The sequence below is a fragment of the Mustelus asterias genome, chromosome 8 (genome assembly GCF_964213995.1).
Source record: "Mustelus asterias chromosome 8, sMusAst1.hap1.1, whole genome shotgun sequence".
Taxonomy (NCBI): domain Eukaryota; kingdom Metazoa; phylum Chordata; class Chondrichthyes; order Carcharhiniformes; family Triakidae; genus Mustelus; species Mustelus asterias.
Genome location: NC_135808.1, coordinates 55,201,132 through 55,220,527, shown reverse-complemented (window position 1 = coordinate 55,220,527; position 19,396 = coordinate 55,201,132). Strand labels below are relative to the sequence as shown.

The window sequence follows — 19,396 nt, the reverse complement described above, 5'->3', positions numbered from 1 at the left end:
AGCAATTCTAATCTCAAAAGCCATTAAAAGGTTTTGTTAACAGTGAATTACTTACCGCAAAGTCAGTGCTATATCTTTTCCTCACTATTGTATGCTAAATTCCAATTCGGACTAATTGGGTGAAAGTTCTTAATCACGTTGTGTAAGGTTACCAAGTGAAACTAGTTTGAATAGTGTCCACTCAGTTTCCAGTGGAAATTCAGAACTGCAGCACTAACCTAGCGTCCAGTAAGTCGTCCTGCTTAGCAGCACCAACTCTGTTGGGGGTTTTTTCAGCGGCTACAGTATCCTGGTGAAAGAAGTTTCTTTATTGACTAACATACGCTGGGAGAAAAGGGTTGGGCAATCCAACCCTTCTCTGAAGTTACATCACAGTGGCAATACAATTATACAACTTCCAAAAGATATTTTACCCGCCTTCTGGCTCATCATGAGCCAATCATCATTAGTACAGGTCAATCATTATTAATAAATGTCATACACCATGGCCAATTACAGATATTCTCTGACAGCACGGGAACAATAAGTTCTAGTGATTTCTGCCTGACTTCCCTATGGCCACCTGTTCTGAACTTTTATCTGGTTTAATACTCTGCCTATTCATTAAGCTGTCAGAAACCTCTAGCTTGCCCTTGCTCAATGAGTGTCTCCTTCACCGAGTTGTCTGGTACCCATGCTGATAAGAGCGATGCTTCTATGGGTATATTGTTATAAGGAATGTGGTTCACTTTACAGGCTTATTTCCCATGATGCCTTAGAACCAACCCTGTGCCATTAGCCAAGATGTATGCCTTTTCAATAATACACTTTCAAAAATACATGTTTAAATTCTCTAACTATGGTTATATGTGTTTCTATGCAGACAGTACCTCTATAAAATATATATAAGGCAGTCTGCGATTCTTATCCTAAGCTAATCCACTCTGTTCTAATAGTCTTTATTAGTGTTTTAAATCCCAGAGTATTTTGAAGTCCTCTAACAAAAGGCTAAGAAGATTTTTGTTACAGGAAAGTATCAAATCAAGAAGTTCCGATGAAGCCTGGTATTAAAATAGTATATGGAGAGCTTTAGACAGCAAAATAACCGTTTTGCACCTTCTGACTTGTATGAAACATCTGGGATGAGGAACATTTCACCAAAAAGATCTTAAAATTGTTACTTGTTCTTTGTTTCTGTTTCTAGTTTTGGGAATCCAAGTTTAGATGAAAGAAGCATCCTCGCAGCAGTTTATCAATGTTGCATGTAAGTGTCACACATTGCGAAAAGCTGCAAAGAAATTACTCCATAGACATGAATTATTCTTTTGCATAATTATCCAATCCCAGACCATTTTTGAAACATGAAAATAGATGTTCTGTAGAAATGCAAAAATGCAGTTGTATTGCTGACAATCTCTCATTTGTACAATCAACTGATAAAATATGATGTTTGGACTCTTGTGAAGTTATGTTAACAATGTGCTTGTGCAAATTCTTTATTCAAGCTTATTAAGCTAAGAAGTTTTATTTTGAGGTGTTTATAATGAGGCACACTGGAGATGGCTTGTGGATTTGAGTCCAATACCTCCATATCGAGTAACTGTTCAATAGTGTCACTACCGACCATTTTCATGCGCCTTTCACTCATAACATTCCTGGGAGATGGCCACCCACTAATGTCATTGGGTACAGGGTGACTCACAAGTATGTTTGCATATAGCCTTATTTTTAAAATTTTCTGTTGTTGTTAGGTCTTCTAATAAATCTGTCTTAACAGCATGATACTAGATGAATACGATCAGAATGAGTCCAGTATCGATGAGGTGCTGATTATAGCCACACCAATTATTTTGTTGATGAATCAACCAAATAACTTAATTTACCATGACTTAGAAACTGCAGTTGTGGAAGTAGCCCAGTCCTGACACTGATGCTTCTGTTACTACTGCTTCAGTAAGTATTGACTGTGCATGATGTGGAATAATTAGTCTCTTTTTATAGACAAAACCGATAACCAAAACCTTTGCATGCCCTTTGAAAAGAGGATTAGGAGCCAGGTGCAAAACTTTTATTAAAGTTCAAAGAAAGAGATAGCTAGCAGCCTGAGGCAGAGAGGCTTTGAAGCACCCATGGATCATTCTTGTGCATATTGGGTTAACTAATCGCTGCAGGTAGCAACATGGATACTACTGTTGACCACAAAGCTCCCAAATACAGGGAGAAAAAAAGTCAGACAACCTTTCTGCTATAGTTGCAGTCCAGTAGCATCTGCTAGAAAGTTCATTAGTAAAATCTAATGCAAATGTGAATAAGCTTGACTGTAAAATTTAGTTGAGGTACTGGGAGGGCTGCAAGTGCCTAGAGAAAAATGATGAATTTGTCAACGGAATGAATTTTAAATATTCATTTCACTGTCCAAAATGTTGTTTGGGTAGTTTATAGGTTTTTTTTTCAATAAAGTTAGTTTTTGGGTGGGAAAACTGTTGAATTTGTGTTCTTTGAATTTATATGTAAGAGCAAAATTTGAAATATGAGCTGCATACCAAGCGGTGTGGATTTAAAATTCATATTCACTTATGAAAAGTCCATAATTTTTATGTACTTAATCATGACTTTGTATATGAATGAGAGAATGTCAGTAATGTAACATCCGTGATGCACATTTTATTTCTTGAAATGTTTGGCAGTTTGCATCTAGCAATGAAATAGGCCAGCAGAGTGTTAGTACTGGTTATGCTGATGGCTGCAACATAGATTTTCCTGGGTTATAACACAGATAGAAGTTGTATATGGACATTCTTTTAGCAGTTTAAGTGATCATAAGATAAAAGTGCACGGCGTTACAGGTAATGTATTAGCATGGATAGAGGATTGGTTAACTAACAGAAAGCGTGGGGGTAAACGGGTGTTTTTCTGGTTGGCAATCAGTGACTAGTGGTGTGCCTCAGGGATCAGTGTTGGGACCGCAATTGTTTACGATTTACATGGATGATTTGGAGTTGGGGACCAAGTGTGGTGTGTCAAAATTTGCAGATGACATTAAGATGGGTGGAAGAGCAAAGTGTGCAGAGGACGCTGAAAGTCTGCAAAGGGATATAGATTGTCTAAGTGAGTGGGCGAGGGTCTGGCAGATGGAGTACAATGTTTGTAAATGTGAGGTCATCCGTTTTGGTAGGAATAACAGCAAAATTGACTATTTAAATGGTACAAAATTGCAGCATGCTGCTGTGCAGAGGGACCTGGGTGTCCTTGTGCAGGAATCTCAAGGAGTTGGTTTGCAGGTGCAGCAGGTAATTAAGAAGGCAAATGGAATTTTGTCCTTCATTGCTAGTGGGATGGAGTTTAAAAACAGCGAGGTTATGTTGCAGCTGTATAAGGTGCTGGTGAGGCCACACCTGGAGTACTGTGTACAGTTTTGGTCTCCTTACTTGAGAAAGGCTATACTGGCACTGGAGGGGGTGCAGAGGAGATTCACTAGGTTGATTCCGGAGTTGAGAGGATTGGCTTATGAGGAGAGACTGAGTAGACTGGGAGTATACTCATTGGAATTCAGAAGAATGAAGGGAGATCTTTTCGAAACATATAAGATTATGAAGGAAATAGATAAGATAGAAGCAGGGAAGTTGTTTCCACTGGCGGGTGAAACTAGAACTGGGGGCATAGCCTCAAAATAAGGGGAAGCAGATTTAGGACTGAGTTGAGGAGGAACTTCTTCACACAAAGGGTTGTGAATCTGTGGAATTCCTTGTCCAGTGAAGCAGTTGAGGCTACCTCATTGAATGTTTTTGAGGCAAGGATAGATACATTTTTGAACAGTAAAGGAATTGAGGGTTATGGTGAGCGGGCGGGTAAGTGGAGCTGAGTCCACAAAAAGATCAGCCATGATCTTATTGAATGGCGGAGCAAGCTCAAGGGGCCAGATGGCCTACTCCTGCTTCTAGTTCTTATGTTCTTATGATCCTTGTGATGAGGTTTACAAATGTAGATGGAAACGTTTATTACAAGGCAACAATATGTTGTTCTTTAAGTAAACCGATATTGGGTTAATGTTTTATTTGGGTTAAAAAGTTGCTCTTTTCAATTTAATGTAAAAAACCTCTTAAAAGTAGTATAAGTGTAGCAGGGGTGCAGAATGTAGTCTGGGTGGGAATTTTACAGGAATGGTTTGTTAACACCACTACTGAGCTGGCTGAGTCCAGAAGGATAAACTGGGCCTGTGGTAAGTGAACCAACAGCGGAGGAAAAATCTTTATCTTGTCCTCAGCAATATATCTAGCACAGATGCATTTGTCCATGACAGTATCATAAAATGACCACTGCATCCTGTGAAGACCAAGTCCTGTCTTCACACTGAGGATATATTCCATTGTCTTGCATGGTGGCACAGTGGTTAGCACTGTTGCCTCACAGTGCTAGGGCCCTGGGTTTGATTCCCAGCTTGGGTCACTGTCTATGTGGAGTCTGCATGTTCTCTCCATGTCTGTGTGGGTTTCCTCTGGGTGCTGTGGTTTCCTCCCAAAGTCTGAAAGATGTGCTGGTTGGATGCATTGCCCATGCTAAATTCTCCCTCAATGTACCTGAACAGCTACTGGAGTGTGGCGACTAGGGGATTTTCACAGTAACTTCATTGCAGTGTTAATTAAGCCTACTTGTGGCATTAATAAATAAACTTTAAACTTAAACTGGCATTATCACTGTGCTAAATGAGATTCAAAACAGATCAAGTAGCTCAAATCTGGGCTGCTGTGGGTTATCAGCAGCAGAATTGCATTCAACCATATTCTTTAACCCCATGGCTTGAAATATCCTTACTCTCTCATTGCCATCAAACCAGTAAACCAACCCTGGACCAATGAGTGGACGAGAGCATGCTAAGAGCAGCAGCAGACGTACCTAAAGATTCCAACCTGGTTAGACTACAACTCAAGTAATGTTAAATAGTGGAAGCAGCATGCAATTGTCAGTGCCAAGAGGTCACACAACTAACCAATCACATCAAAGTAAAAGCAAAATACTGCAGATGCTGGAAATCTGAAATAAAACAGAAAATGTTGGAAATACTCAGCAGGTCTGCAGCATCTATGGAGAGAGAAACAGGATTAACATTTTGAGTCCGAAAGACTTCTTCAGAACTAAAGGGAGGGAGAAAATTAATGGATTTTATACTGTGTAAGAGGGGGTGAAGCAGCTGAAGCAGGGTAGAAGGTCAGGGATAGGCGGGTACTAGGAGAGATTGGACAAAAATGTTATGGGCACAAGACAAGGGAGTGTTAATCACGGTGTTAAGGATTAAAGAAGGTTTTGATACTGGTGCTTGATCCAATCAAGCATCTTCTGAATTTTACCTGTCTCTAGATCATTAGCTATGTCATTTACAAACTGGCCATGGGGATAAGAGGGCCCCGGGTGCCTGTCCTACCGTGAATTCCTACACTATGCTTGTATTAACTGCTATCAGGAACTGAGTGCGAAATAAATAAATTCATATGCAATCACCTATACATTCTATAAACTGTCCTGCACCCCTCCTAACAATGTAATTTTACAAAGTCTATATTTTCTGTTAGTTATTTCTTTTCAGCAAACTCGTGTCATGTACTATTTTTCAACTTAAAACAGCAGACAATTCCAGGCCTTGATCAATGTTGCTCCGGCCCAGTGACCAAGGCTCCCTTTATGACCATCGGGGGGGTTTAAACTAGTATGGCAGGGGGGTGGGGATCAAACTATTAGGTCTATAAGAGTGGAGGCTGGGGACGAGCTTGGGGCTGGGACAAGGCTGGCAAAGAAGAGCACTCTGGGGGAGGACGGCCTCACTGAGCCTGGAGGTCTGGAGTGCTTATACTTCAATGCAAGGAGCGTAGCAGGTAAGACAGACGAACTTGGGGCCTTAATGCGCACGAGGAATTTGGATGTGGTTGCGGTGACAGAGACTTGGTTGAAAGAGGGACAGGACTGGCAGCTGAATATTCCGGGGTACAAGTGTTTTAGGCGAGACAGAGGAGGGGCCAAAAGAGGTGGGGGAGTAGCGGTATTAGTTGGAGAGCATATTACAGCGGTGCAGAGGGAGGACAATTCAGAGGGGTCGTGTAACGAGTCACTCTGGGTGGAGCTTAGAAACAGGAAAGGCGCAGTCACTATGTTGGGGGTGTACTACAGGCCCCCCAACAGCCCAAGGGAAGTGGAAGAATGGATATGTCAGGAGATACTGCATAGGTGCAGGAAAAATAGGGTTGTTGTAGTGGGAGACTTCAGTTTCCCTGGTATAGACTGGAAATCGCTGAGGGCAGGGACTCTGGATGGGGAGGAATTTGTAAAATGTGTACAGGAGGGTTCGTTGGAACAATATGTAGACAGCCCGACTAGAGAGGGGGCTATACTGGACCTGGTACTGGGGAATGAGCCCGATCAGGTCTTCAAAGTTTTGGTAGGGGAACATGTGGCAAATAGTGACCACAATTCTGTTAGCTTTAGGATAGTGATGGAAAAGGATGTGTGGTGTCCCAAGGGTAAGGTGTTGGATTGGGGGAAGGCTAACTTTAGTGGGATCAGGCAGAAATTGGCAGCTCTTGATTGGGAGAGGCTGTTTGAGGGTAAATCCACATCTGGTATGTGGCAGTCTTTTAAGGAACGGCTGTTAGGGCTACAGGACAAGCATGTGCCTGTAAAAAAGGATAGGAAGGGTAGGATTAGAGAACCGTGGATAACCAGGGAAATTGAGGGACTGGTCAAAAAGAAAAGAGAGGCGTATGTTAGGTCCAAGCAGCTAAAAACGGAGGGAGCTCTGGAGGAGTACAAAGAAAGTAGGAAAGTACTCAAACGGGGAATTAGAAGAGCAAAAAAGGGTCACGAAATGTTCTTGGCAGACAGGATTAAGGAGAATCCCAAGGCATTTTATTCATACGTTAGGAACAAAAGGGTTGTTAGGGAAAAAATCGGACCTCTCAGGGACAATAGTGGGGACTTATGCCCAAAGAAATAGGGGAGATCCTAAATGAATACTTTGCGTCGGTATTCACAAAGGAGAGGGATGTGTTGACTGGGAGTGTCTCTGAGGGGAGTGTTGAACCGTTGGAGAGAATCTCCATTACAAAGGAGGAAGTGTTAGGTTTGTTAGAGAATATAAAGACTGACAAATCCCCAGGGCCTGATGGAATCTATCCAAGGCTGCTTAGGGAGACGATAGTTGAAATCGTTGGGCCTCTGACGCAAATCTTTGTCTCGTCACTGGACGCAGGTGAGGTCCCAGAGGATTGGAGGATAGCCAATGTGGTCCCGTTATTTAAGAAGGGTAGGAAGGATAACCCGGGTAATTTTAGGCCGGTGAGCTTGACGTCCGTGGTGGGGAAGTTGTTGGAGAAGATTCTTAGAGATAGGATGTATGCGCATTTAGAAAGGAATAAACTCATTAACGATAGTCAGCATGTTTTTGTGAGAGGGAGGTCATGCCTCACTTTTTTTTGGTGTTTTTTGAAGAAGTGACCAAAATGGTTGACGAAGGAAGGGCCGTGGATGTTGTCTATATGGACTTTAGTAAAGCGTTTGACAAAGTCCCTCATGGTTGGGTAGTGAAAAAGGTTGGATCTCATGGGATAAAGGGGGAGGTGGCTAGATGGGTGGAGAACTGGCTTGGTCATAGAAGACAGAGGGTGGTAGTGGAAGGGTCGTTTTCCGGCTGGAGGCCTGTGACTAGTGGTGTATGTGATGTGGAGATGCCGGCGTTGGACTGGGGTAAACACAGTAAGAAGTTTAACAACACCAGGTTAAAGTCCAACAGGTTTATTTGGTAGCAAAAGCCACACAAGCTTTCGGAAAGCTTGTGTGGCTTTTGCTACCAAATAAACCTGTTGGACTTTAACCTGGTGTTGTTAAACTTCTTACTAGTGGTGTACCGCAGGGCTCTGTATTGGGACCTCTGCTTTTTGTGATTTATATAAATTATCTGGAAGAAGGAGTAACTGGGGTGATCAGTAAGTTTGCGGACGACACAAAACTGGCAGGACTTGCAGATAGTGAGGAACATTGTCAGAGGCTACAGAAGGATATAGATAGGCTGGAAATTTGGGCAAAGAAATGGCAGATGCAGTTCAATCCTGATAAATGCGAAGTGATGCATTTTGGTGGGAATAATGTAGGGAGGAGCTACACGATAAATGGAAGAACCATAAAGGGTGTAGAGACGCAGAGGGACCTGGGTGTGCAAGTCCACAGATCTTTGAAGGTGACGTCACAGGTGGAGAAGGTGGTGAAGAAGGCATATGGCATGCTTGCCTTTATAGGACGGGGCATAGAGTATAAAAGTTGGGGTTTGATGTTGCAGATGTATAGAACGTTGGTTCGGCCGCATTTGGAATACTGCGTCCAGTTCTGGTCGCCACACTACCAGAAGGACGTGGAGGCTTTGGAGAGAGTACAGAGGAGGTTTACCAGGATGTTGCCTGGTATGGAGGGGCTTGGTTATGAGGAGAGATTGGGGAAACTGGGGTTGTTCTCCTTGGAAAGACGGAGGATGAGGGGAGACTTAATAGAGGTGTATAAAATTATGAAAGGCATAGATAGGGTGAACAGTGGGAAGCTTTTCCCCGGGTCGGTGGTGACGTTCACGAGGGGTCATAGGTTCAAGGTGAAGGGGGGGAGGTTTAACACAGATATCAGAAGGACATATTTTACACAGAGGGTCGTGGGGGCCTGGAATGGGTTGCCGGGCAAGGTGGTGGAGGCAGACACACTGGGAACGTTTAAGACTTATCTAGACAGCTATATGAACGGAGTGGGAATGGAGGGATACAAAAGAGTGGTCTAGTTTGGACCAGGGAGCGGCGCGGGCTAATTGTTCTTTGTTTCTTGTTTCAAGGCTTCATTCTATGATCATCTTGCTGGTGCCAGTACAGAGCGAGACTGCGGATAGTTGGGGGCCTGTCTCGGGGGCGGGGAGTTCGTATGGTGTTCGTGGAAGTGGGGGTGAATGGGGTTGGGAAGCATTTTCCGATCAGGGCCAGTGTGATCTCCTGGACTCGTTTCGATCGCCTCAGGGGATCGGAGAGGAATTTCCCAGATTTTTTTTTCCCCATATTGGCCCTGGGGTTTTCACTCTGGGTTTTCGCCTCTCCCTGGAGATCACATGGTCTGGAGTGGGGGGGTCGGGGTGAGTTGGTAGGTTGTGATGAACAAAGCATCGTAGCTGTGAGGGACAGCTCGGGGATAGGATATTGGTGTGTAGATAGGCTGGAAAGTTGGGCGGGGATCCTGGATTCAGGATTCAATCCTGGACCGGGGAGCGGCGCGGGCTTGGAGGGCCGAAGGGCCTGTTCCTGTGCTGTATTGTTCTTTGTTCTTTGTTTGTTCTTTGACCAGGTCTTTCCACTCCTTTCCACAGCCCAAGATAAAATGGCAAACTCTGCAGGGAGTCATGTGAAAGGCAGCTGTGCTCTAGTGTGTCTAAAAGCCAAAACCATAACCCTAAAATAAGCGAGTATATCTATTTAGTTTTTTTTCTCATCCTGCAATTTTTTAAAAATTCAATCGTTTTGAACTATTAAAAATTATAAACTGCTTCTACAAATAATCTTAGAAGCCCCCTTGGAATCAGATTGTCATTTATTCCTGAGTTAAGGGTATTGCTGACAAGGCCTGCATTTTTCACCCATCCCAGATTACCCTTGAGATGCTAGTGAGCAGCTACATCTGCGACAAAGGAACTCCCACAGTGCTGTTAGGCAGGGAGTTCCAGAATTTTAAGCTTTTTATTAACCCTGCAACAGTAGTGTGCGCATTTCCCACACTGGCTGACCTTGGAAATTGGCATGATGTGGAGATGTCGGCGTTGGACTGGGGTAAACACAGTAAGAAGTCTCACAACACCAGGTTAAAGTCCAACAGGTTTATTTGGTAGCACAAGCCACTAGTTTTCGGAGCGTTGCTCCTTCAGGTAAGCGAACTCCCACTTACCTGATGAAGGAGCAGTGCTCCGAAAGCTAGTGGCTTATGCTACCAAATAAACCTGTTGGACTTTAACCTGGTGTTGTGAGACTTCTTACTTGGAAATTGCAACAGAGATAGACAATAGACAAAACTGTGTTTCACTATGTTTTCATACAGGATTTTGTCTCAGTAGAAAATCTAGGCTTTTATGTCTTGCTCACATTCCCTTTGAACATGTCTTCTCCATTGTGCGCATAAAATCCTGAAATCATCCCTTATGACACTCAACAGGCCTGCCAATCATTTTGCATATACTTATGCAACAAGTATCTACAAGTTTCAGAGCACTTTGGTGCACTGCACACCCTTTCAACCTCCAAATTTGCCTCAACATTTATTGCAAGATAATTATTAAGACAAATCTTTAATGGAAGATTAACTTCTAACTCCTGACACCATTTTGATTATGTCAGCACCTTCACTGCACATTAAGGTTTTCAAGAGATGTCAGGGGCCAAAGAGTTTGACCCAATGATGATGAAGGAATAGCAATATTTTTCCAAGTCAGAATGGTATTTAACTTGCGAATGGTGGTGATGTTCCCATATGTCTACTGCCCTTGGCCTCCTCAATGCTAGAAGTCAGTGGTTTGGGGGTGTTGTCAAGCCTGAAATGCTGCATCTTTTAGATGGTGCACATTGCACTGGTGGGGATCTCAGAAGGAGGTAGCGATGAATGACCCACACAGCATTTCTGGATGAAGAAGGTTGCAAATCATTATTTGTATTTTCTCAAGTTGGAAGTGGCATGGAGCATACCTGGGTAGAGACTAGGAATGGCAAGGATCATTAAATGCTGTCTGGACTAGTTTATAGGCCCCTAACAGTAGTCGTACTGTTGGATACAGCATTAAACAAAAAATTATTGGAGCTTGTAATGAAAGTCGTGTAATAATTGTGGAGGAATTTAATCTCCATATTGACTGGAACTTACAAGCGGAAAATGTAATCTGAAAGATGAGTCTGTAGAATGCTTTTGCAACAGTTCCTGGAGCAATATGTTGTGGAACCAACTAGGGATGAAGCTGTTTTAGATCTAGTATTATGCAATGAAGTATGGTTAATTCGTACAGAAAAAAATCCACTGGGAAATAAACAATGAGTGAGCATCATTTAAAGAGATATATCAAGTGGTCAACAAAATTACATTTCATTGAAAACAAAATCTCAGCAAGAAAGATTATTTTGTGGCTTATTCAGCCGATTAGGGATAGTATTAGATGAAAAGAGGCTAATAAAGTTTCAAAGAGTAATAATTAATTCTGAGGATTGAGAATGTCTTCGAAACCAGCAAAGGGTAACCAAAAAGTTAACAAAAATTGAAAAAATATGAGAGGAAACTAGCCAGTTTCTAGGATGGTCCCAGCAGAATGGAAGTTGGCAAATACAACATTGCTATTCAAGAAAGGAGGGAGAGAGATAATGGGGAAGTACAGGCCATTTAGCCTGGCATCAGTAATCAGGAAATGCTGGAGTTGAATGTATTTAGAAACACATAGTAGGATTAGAACAAATCAACATGGTTTTATGAACGGAAAATCCTGTTTGATAAATTTACTGGAGATTTTAGAGAATGTGATTAAATAGCTCAGATAAAGGGGAACCAGCAGCAATATATCTAGCACAGATACATTTGTCCATCACAGTATCATGAAATGACCACTGCATCCTGTGAAGACCAAGTACTGTCTTCACACTGAGGATATATTCCATTGTCTTCCATGGTGGCACAGTGGTTACCACTGTTGCCTCACAGTGCTAGGGACCTGGGTTCGATTCCCAGCTTTGGTCACTGTCTGTGTGGAGTCTGCATGTTCTCTCCATGTCTGTGTGGGTTTCCTCTGGGTGCTCTGGTTTCCTCCCATACTAGACTTGAAATTCCAAAAGACATTTCATAAAGTGCCACACTAAAGGTGATTGCATAAGGGCTCATGGAGTTGAGAATGATATATTAACATTGATTGAGGATTAGCTAATGGAAGCAAAGAGTAGGGATAAAATGGATATTTTCAAGTGACTAGTGGAGGGCTGCAAGGATCGGGGCAATGGCCTCTGCTGTTTAGAATGTATATTAGTGACTTAAATGAAGAGACAGAGTCATGCATCTCAGTTCGCTGATGATATAAAGCTAAGTTGGAATGTAAGCTGTGAGGAGGACACAGGCTGCAAAGAAATATAGACAGGTTAAGTGAGTGGGCAACAAGGTGGCAGATGGAATATAATGTGGGAAGCATGGAGTTCATTTTGGTTGTAGTGGAAAAGCAGAATATTTTTTTAAATGTGTAGTTGCAATGAGGTTTATAACAAGTTTGGGGACTGTCTTTGAACAGAATAGGTCATATGATCCTTTTTCACCCTAAATTTAGAGGTCTGCCTGACAGCAAGCCTGGGTGGTTTGATTGTTAAAATAAGAAAGGAAGGTCCAGATTGTTTTACTGGGAAGAATGTGCAAGGTATTCACAGTTGTAAAGTAGACAATGGTAAAAGGAGCTGTGATGCCTGGGCAGACTGTAGGGCCGAAACCCTCCGAGGCGGGCGAGGTTCCCAGAATGGAAATCTCTGTTGGCCTCGAGTGGGATTTTACGATCTCGCTCTAGTGAGGCCGTAAAATCCTGCCCTAAGTCTCCAAGTGCCAGAGAAATGTTAAAATATCAGGTTGCGAGATTTTGAACACTATCTGTGACACTGATCTGGAACAGGAAATTGACACCCACTTCTTCCGCCAGCACATGCAGTTCCTCTCACCATTGACATCATTATTATGTGCTGGTGAACGCTCTCCGTCCATTTGCTGCTACTCTTTCTGCCCCACTTCTAATTTTTCGCTGCCACCCCGCTTGAAAATAATATGTTTTATTGGTGTTGCGCTTGTTAAAAGTATCTTTACATGGCTCAATATTATGAATGATCCTATACTTTGATGCAGGCAAGCTCCTATGGCATCACTGGCAGTGATGTGCAGTGAGTGAGTGTACCTTCTACAGTGGTGATTTGGCAAATGTAGCCTACTTTGAACATTTGATTCCGGGATAGGATAGAGTTGGGCCTCAAGGATAGCCAATCAGTATTTAAGCATTTCTAAAATATCACAGGCAGAGAGAGAGAGCAGCCAGAGGCTGAAAGGTTTTGTGCTGGACTACAGATTGAAGCTCACCCTCAGATTGAAAAGCCCAAATTCATGAAGAGTTAAATGAAGATGGAAGATTCTCCTAGCTTGCATAAAAGACTGTGAAGGGCATCTCTGGGGGTCAGAAGTTACCAAGTTGAGTAAGGAAAAGAACAGAAGTAAACCTTAGGAGCTGAGAATAATTCTGTACTAATTCTGATAGAATTGACAGTATAACATATCCTTGAAGTGTTTTTTCCAGTTGTGTTAAAAAATAAAAGGAAGGCATTCCATTCTGTGATTCAAAGTATAAGTTACCTGCAAAGATGATAAATAGTGCTTGTCACAGTAAATGTCTTAAAATATAAACATTTTTCAGCTGTTAATTGGAAGCTTGTGGGTGTTTTTAAAAGTTACTGGTCTCCTCGGGGATTGTAATAATGTAAAACTTGTAAATGTTGATGTTCAGAGAGACTTGGTTGTACAAAGTTAGCATGTAGGTTCATCAAGCCATTGGTATGTTGGCCTCTGTTGCAGGGGGATTTGAGTGCTACAATTATGTGAGGCTTTGGTGAGCCTGCACCTGGAATACTGTAAGCAGTTTTGGACTCCATGTTTAAGGACGGAAATAAATTCAGAGGCAGCAGTGTGAAGGTTCATTAGATTGGTTCCAGATATGCGAGAGTTATCCTTCGATGAGGGGCTGAGTAAATTGTGACTATATTCTCTGAAGTTTGGAAGAATAAGAGATGTTCTCATTGAAACATTAAAGATTATGAAGGGGCTTCACAGAGTACTGAGATATTGGTTCCCATGGCTAGAGAATCTAAAACAATGGGGCACTGTTTCAGGATAAAGACTGAGATGAGGAATTTTTTCATTCAAAAGTTGTGAATCTTTGGAATTTTCTACCCCAGAGTGTTGTAGATATGGCATCATGAATTAAGGCTGGGGTAGATAGGCTTTTGGTCTCTCAGCAAATCTGTTGTTTCGGGAAGCAGGCAAGGGAGTGGAGTTGGAGCCCTAGAGACAATCCTTATGAGTGGTGCAGCAGACTCAATGGGCCAGGTGATTGTCTATGTCTACTGCTCCTCTCTCTAATGTTCTTTTGTTCACACATTGTATTCTAATTCTTTATCCTATTATGCCATGTATAGAATATTTATCCGTTTCAGTATTTTGGTAAAAGAGCAAAGTTATTGCAAAAATCCATAGAAGTGAATTTCATTTGCGTGTGCATTTTACACTCCATTTGAACTTCTGTTTTTGTAGCCTTCATGTTCATCACTTAGTTTTTATTTTGCCTAGTTTCTATACAGACAACACTCTCTTTTTTTTTAAAACAGTATTAGAGTGTCTACCTGGAACAGGTTAAACTACTTAAAGAATGGAGGTCTGAGTACTGCTATGCGGACTGCCATGTCACATGATCCAATAACCCCAGTTTTGACAGATGCACATTTGGAGGCCATGGACCGACGACTGATGGGTGTCCTAGCAACTATCAAGCAGTGCATTGAACAATTTGGGTCAGACAGTGTGCTGGTGGAAGACAGAATGAAACTATCTCACTTGAAATAAAGTGTTTGAAATGCAAGTTGAATAATACTGCTGCTCTGCATAATGTCAAACATAGTGCAAATTGCACAGTATGGAGTACAAACTCAAGGAAATGTTTCCATTCCCTTTAGGAGTATAAATTATTTGGAAAAGCAAGCTTTCCTAGGACAGGTACTGGAATATCAGTTGACCCAACTGGATTTTACTGAACTCCTGGATGCATTGACAAACAGATGAACATAAATTGGGGCAATAAAATTGCTTTCTGAAGTAATGCTGATTCACTTGATCTTTATTGCAACTATAGGCATGTTCTTTGTGGTTTCATCTTTCATCCAATAATGAAGATCGGTTTTAAGTTTTCTAAAGAAAGGTGATAAATCTCTGCTTATTCTGACATCTGATACCTTCAGTGAGTGTAGGAATATTTAAATTCTTGATCTTACACTGCCAATAGTGAAATCCAGAACATTCTCCAACTAGATTAGCTTTTTAGTTACATTGAAGATTCTTATATGGACGAATTACAAATCCCACTGATGCAGGTTCTATCTCAATGTTTTTCTGCCAGAAATTGAAAATAAGTTTAAAAACTTTACAGTAAGGGTATTACTGCAGTGCAAATTCAATGCAAATGAGACTGAATCTGAAGGAATGTCCTCAATTTCTGTGAATTCAACATATGCATTGTTTAATTTAAACTACAGAATATAATTTATTTTCTTACTTTGACTTGTGGCAATTTAAAATTGTGTAACTGCTGGGCTTAAGGTAAAGGTTTTTTTTAATAAGAGTGCTCAATCAGACTTGTCTTATTGTTAGAGTGCATATGGTGTACTTTAAACCATAATTTGTATACATGCTGTCTATAATGTTCACCCAGTTTGAATCATGGCATCCAACAGACATTCAAACTTACTCATGGATGAACCTTTAGTTCTCAGCCAGGCCACACTGTTGAGCATTGTCGGGTAGTGTTTGGGAAGGGAGACATACCTAATGCTGCACAACACTTAAGCATGGGACCAACTGAACAGTTTTTGTTCCATTGATTTGACTGTTCTCCTGATGAAGAGCTTGAATTATAAGAAAGTTGTGAATTTGTACATTTACTGTAATTTTGAATGATTTTTTTTTAAAAACTGGAACTTGGATAAAGGGTAACAGAACAGAATGTTTAATTGTTTATTGATTCTAAAAAGCATTGGGGTTCTTAGCTTTATGCTGTGCCAAGTTTGAGCTGTTGGTTTACTGTTTTGACATTTATGTGCACTAAACATATTGTGAGATATCCCAAATCTGACAGTAGAACTTCCAAAGTTGATGACCAATGGCAGTTCTTCTCTGCTTCAACTTATGATCCACCAGCTTTTCGTTGGATGTTTACAATAACTGTTGCGAAGCACGAAGGCTTGGACTGTTCAAATCAACGATTCAAACTTTAGCAAAACATGGAAACCTTTCTTGAAGTATAAATTAATAAAGTGGTGTGTAAATAATTATACAGATAATTTATTTGGGCTATTGCTTAGATTATGATAAATGGAAGATTACTCCATATTTTAGTGGAGAGAATGGCTGGAGCTGTGGCTTAAATTCTGTTCACCCACTGTTTGGGAAATAATGTTCTGAGCACCACAATGAGTAGGATAATGCCCCTCTATTTTAATAATTAAAAAGCACAGCTTCAACAAATTGGCCTTTTCATCAGTGCATTATAAAATTTGAGTCTCTATTAAAGATCAGTCAGTATTGTTTCTTGTCATTTACTTACCTGTTGGTTGGAGTATTTGTGTCCCCATATTTTAAAATGGTTACTTTTAATGCTTCATGTTTAAAAAATATTGCAAGACTTTGACATTTTCCTTCCTTTTGGCCAGCACCTCACCTAGTCAACATAGTTACTGGGTGGGAGCTTGTGAATTGTTCTAGGTGTGAACTGGAACAGATGGGAAATTGTCAGCAGCTCCAATACTTACCTGAAAATTTCTGAGTTCCTCCCTTCCATTTTCTTATTATTCGTTCTCTAGGCTCACTTTCTATTGGATCTTTTGTTAGCCTATGTCTTTAAAAAATATTTATAGAAACTCTTACTATCTGTTTTTATATTTCTGGCTAGCTTTCTCTCATACTCTATTCTGTCCAATGTTCCGACCTTCCATCTGTCTTTGCACAATATGCTTTTTATGTTTGGTACCATCTTTAACCTTTCTAGTTAACCACTAATGTTGTGGACTTTTTCTTTGTTGGAATGTATCTGCATTCTGAACTATCCTTCTACTAATTTGCAAATGCATTTTAGCCAGGTCTGCTTTCGTGCCCTCAGAATTGTCTTTTTAAATTTAGAAACATAAGATGGAACTTTTTGAGGCAGTATTGCAGCTGGTGGGAAATGTGGTATTTTTGCAGCTTTCTCCACTGTATTGCTAGCAACACAGAAAAAACATTGGGGGCAGGTCCCATGACATCATGCTGGCGGGACAGGCTAGCCAGCTACTTAGTCTTTAAGATTGAGGCACCATTTTAAAGGCCACCCCACTAACACAAAGTAAACACCGAATTCTCTCTCTTTCCGATCCACACATCTCCCTAATCTGATTTGCCCCATGCCAGTTTACATGTGACTCTGAATTACTACCTGAGATTATGACCTTTGAGGTTCTGCTTCTTAATTTGGTGCCCAGTTCTACTGACTATGCAGAACCTCCTTGTTCTTCCCCGGACATTAGTGCTAACACAGACCAATGACTGGGGTCCTTGCATCCCCACCGCAAGTTCCTCTCCAGCCACGAGCAGATGTCCCAAACCCTGGCACTGGATAGGCAACACAGCCACCTGGACACATTGTTCTTTGCTGCAGAGAATGGTGTCAATTGCTCTGATTATACTGTGCTTGACTGCACTGCATGCCTGGTAACTCTCCCTCACCTGCTTGAATGGCTTCCTGTGCCATGGCCATCTTATCACCCAGCAGCCCCCACTCTCATCTAAACAAGCTGGAAAAAAAAAACCTAAACCTGCTGGACAATTGTAAGGGCTGAGGTTCTTGCATTCCTATCTGGGTCTCCTTATCAGCTTCTCCTGCTATCCCTGACCAAATCAGAAGATCTTATGCTAAGGGGTGTGACCAGGTAACTTTTCCCCCTCCCTGATGTGCTGCAGTGTCTGCACCTTGAACCAAAGTTTTCCTGCAGCTGCAAACACTTACCGCAGATGTGTTTGCCCTGGATCACACCAATATCCAGAAGTGCATCAGTTACATGCTACAGTACTTTAAACACAGCAATGTAATTATCCTATTAACCCAAATAAAATGATCTAAATCAGGGGTCTCCCAACTTTTTAGTACGAGGGCCACATCGTATATTTTACACATTTTTGGGGGCCAAAAAAAAATTAGTTTTATAAATGAATGAATAAAATTTAAATGAATTAAGTTTTATTTGGATCTTCTTTGTATCAGCACAATATGATTCAGAACAAAAGAGAAATGTGACAATTACAAAGAGACAATGTCGTGCTTACACCGAGAAATGATATATGAGTAAAAATGTCAAACATTAGCAAATACTCTGACAAAATAATCAATTACAAAACAACAAAGAACAATACAGCACAGGAACAGGCCCTTCGGCCCTCCAAGCCCGCGCCGCTCCCCGGTCCAGGATTGAATCCTGAATCCAGGATCCCCGCCCAACTTTCCAGCCTATCTACATACCAATATCCTATCCACCGAGCTGTCCCTCACAGCTATGATGCTTTGTTCATTACAACCTATTAACTCACCCCCACCCCCCCATTCCAGACCATGTGATCTCCAGGGAGAGGCGAAAACCCGGAGAGGCGAAAACCCAGAGTGAAAAACCCCAAGGCCAATATGGGGAAAGAAAATCTGGGAAATTCCTCTCCGACCCCCCTGAGGCGATCGAAACGAGTCCAGGAGATCACAATGGCCCCGATCGGAAAATGCTTCCCAACCAGTCATTTCCACTTCCACGAACACCATATGAATTCCCTGCCCCCGAGACAGGTTCCCAACTATCCGCAGTCTCGCTCTGTACTGGCACCAGCAAGATTATCATAGAATGAAGCCTTGAAACGAGAAACAAGGAACAATTAGCCCGCGCCGCTCCCTGGTCCAAACTAGACCACTCTTTTGTATCTCTCCATTCCCACTCCGTTCATATAGCTGTCTAGATAAGTCTTAAACGTTCCCAGTGTGTCCGCCTCCACCGCCTTGCCCGGCAACACATTCCAGGCCCCCACGACCCTCTGTGTGAAATATGTCCTTCTGATATCTGTGTTAAACCTCCCCCCCTTCACCTTGAACCTATGACCCCTCGTGAACGTCACCACCGACCCGGGGAAAAGCTTCCCACCGTTCACCCTATCTATGCCTTTCATAATTTTATACACCTCTATTAAGTCTCCCCTCATCCTCCGTCTTTCCAAGGAGAACAACCCCAGTTTCCCCAATCTCTCCTCATAACCAAGCCCCTCCATACCAGGCAACATCCTGGTAAACCTCCTCTGTACTCTCTCCAAAGCCTCCACGTCCTTCTGGTAGTGTGGCGACCAGAACTGGACGCAGTATTCCAAATGCGGCCGAACCAACGTTCTATACATCTGCAACATCAGACCCCAACTCTTATACTCTATGCCCCGTCCTATAAAGGCAAGCATGCCATATGCCTTCTTCTCCACCTGTGACGTCACCTTCAAAGATCTGTGGACTTGCACACCCAGGTCCCTCACTGCAATTACTTAACTG

The 19,396-nt window shown here is 41.9% G+C and overlaps 1 protein-coding gene across 11 annotated transcripts in view; it reads left to right on the top strand.

Moving 5' to 3' along the window:
* Window positions 1-16,382, top strand: part of fam20b (FAM20B glycosaminoglycan xylosylkinase) — a 199,945-nt gene extending 183,563 nt beyond the window's left edge. For all 11 annotated transcript variants that reach the window (XM_078218002.1, XM_078217998.1, XM_078217994.1 and 8 more), the window contains 2 exons: window positions 1,184-1,243; window positions 14,412-16,382. In XM_078218002.1, coding sequence (XP_078074128.1) covers window positions 1,184-1,243; window positions 14,412-14,646 — 295 coding nt within the window. In that variant the 3' untranslated portion in view covers window positions 14,647-16,382. The remainder of the gene's footprint in view (window positions 1-1,183; window positions 1,244-14,411) is intronic.
* Window positions 16,383-19,396: the final 3,014 nt, after the last annotated feature.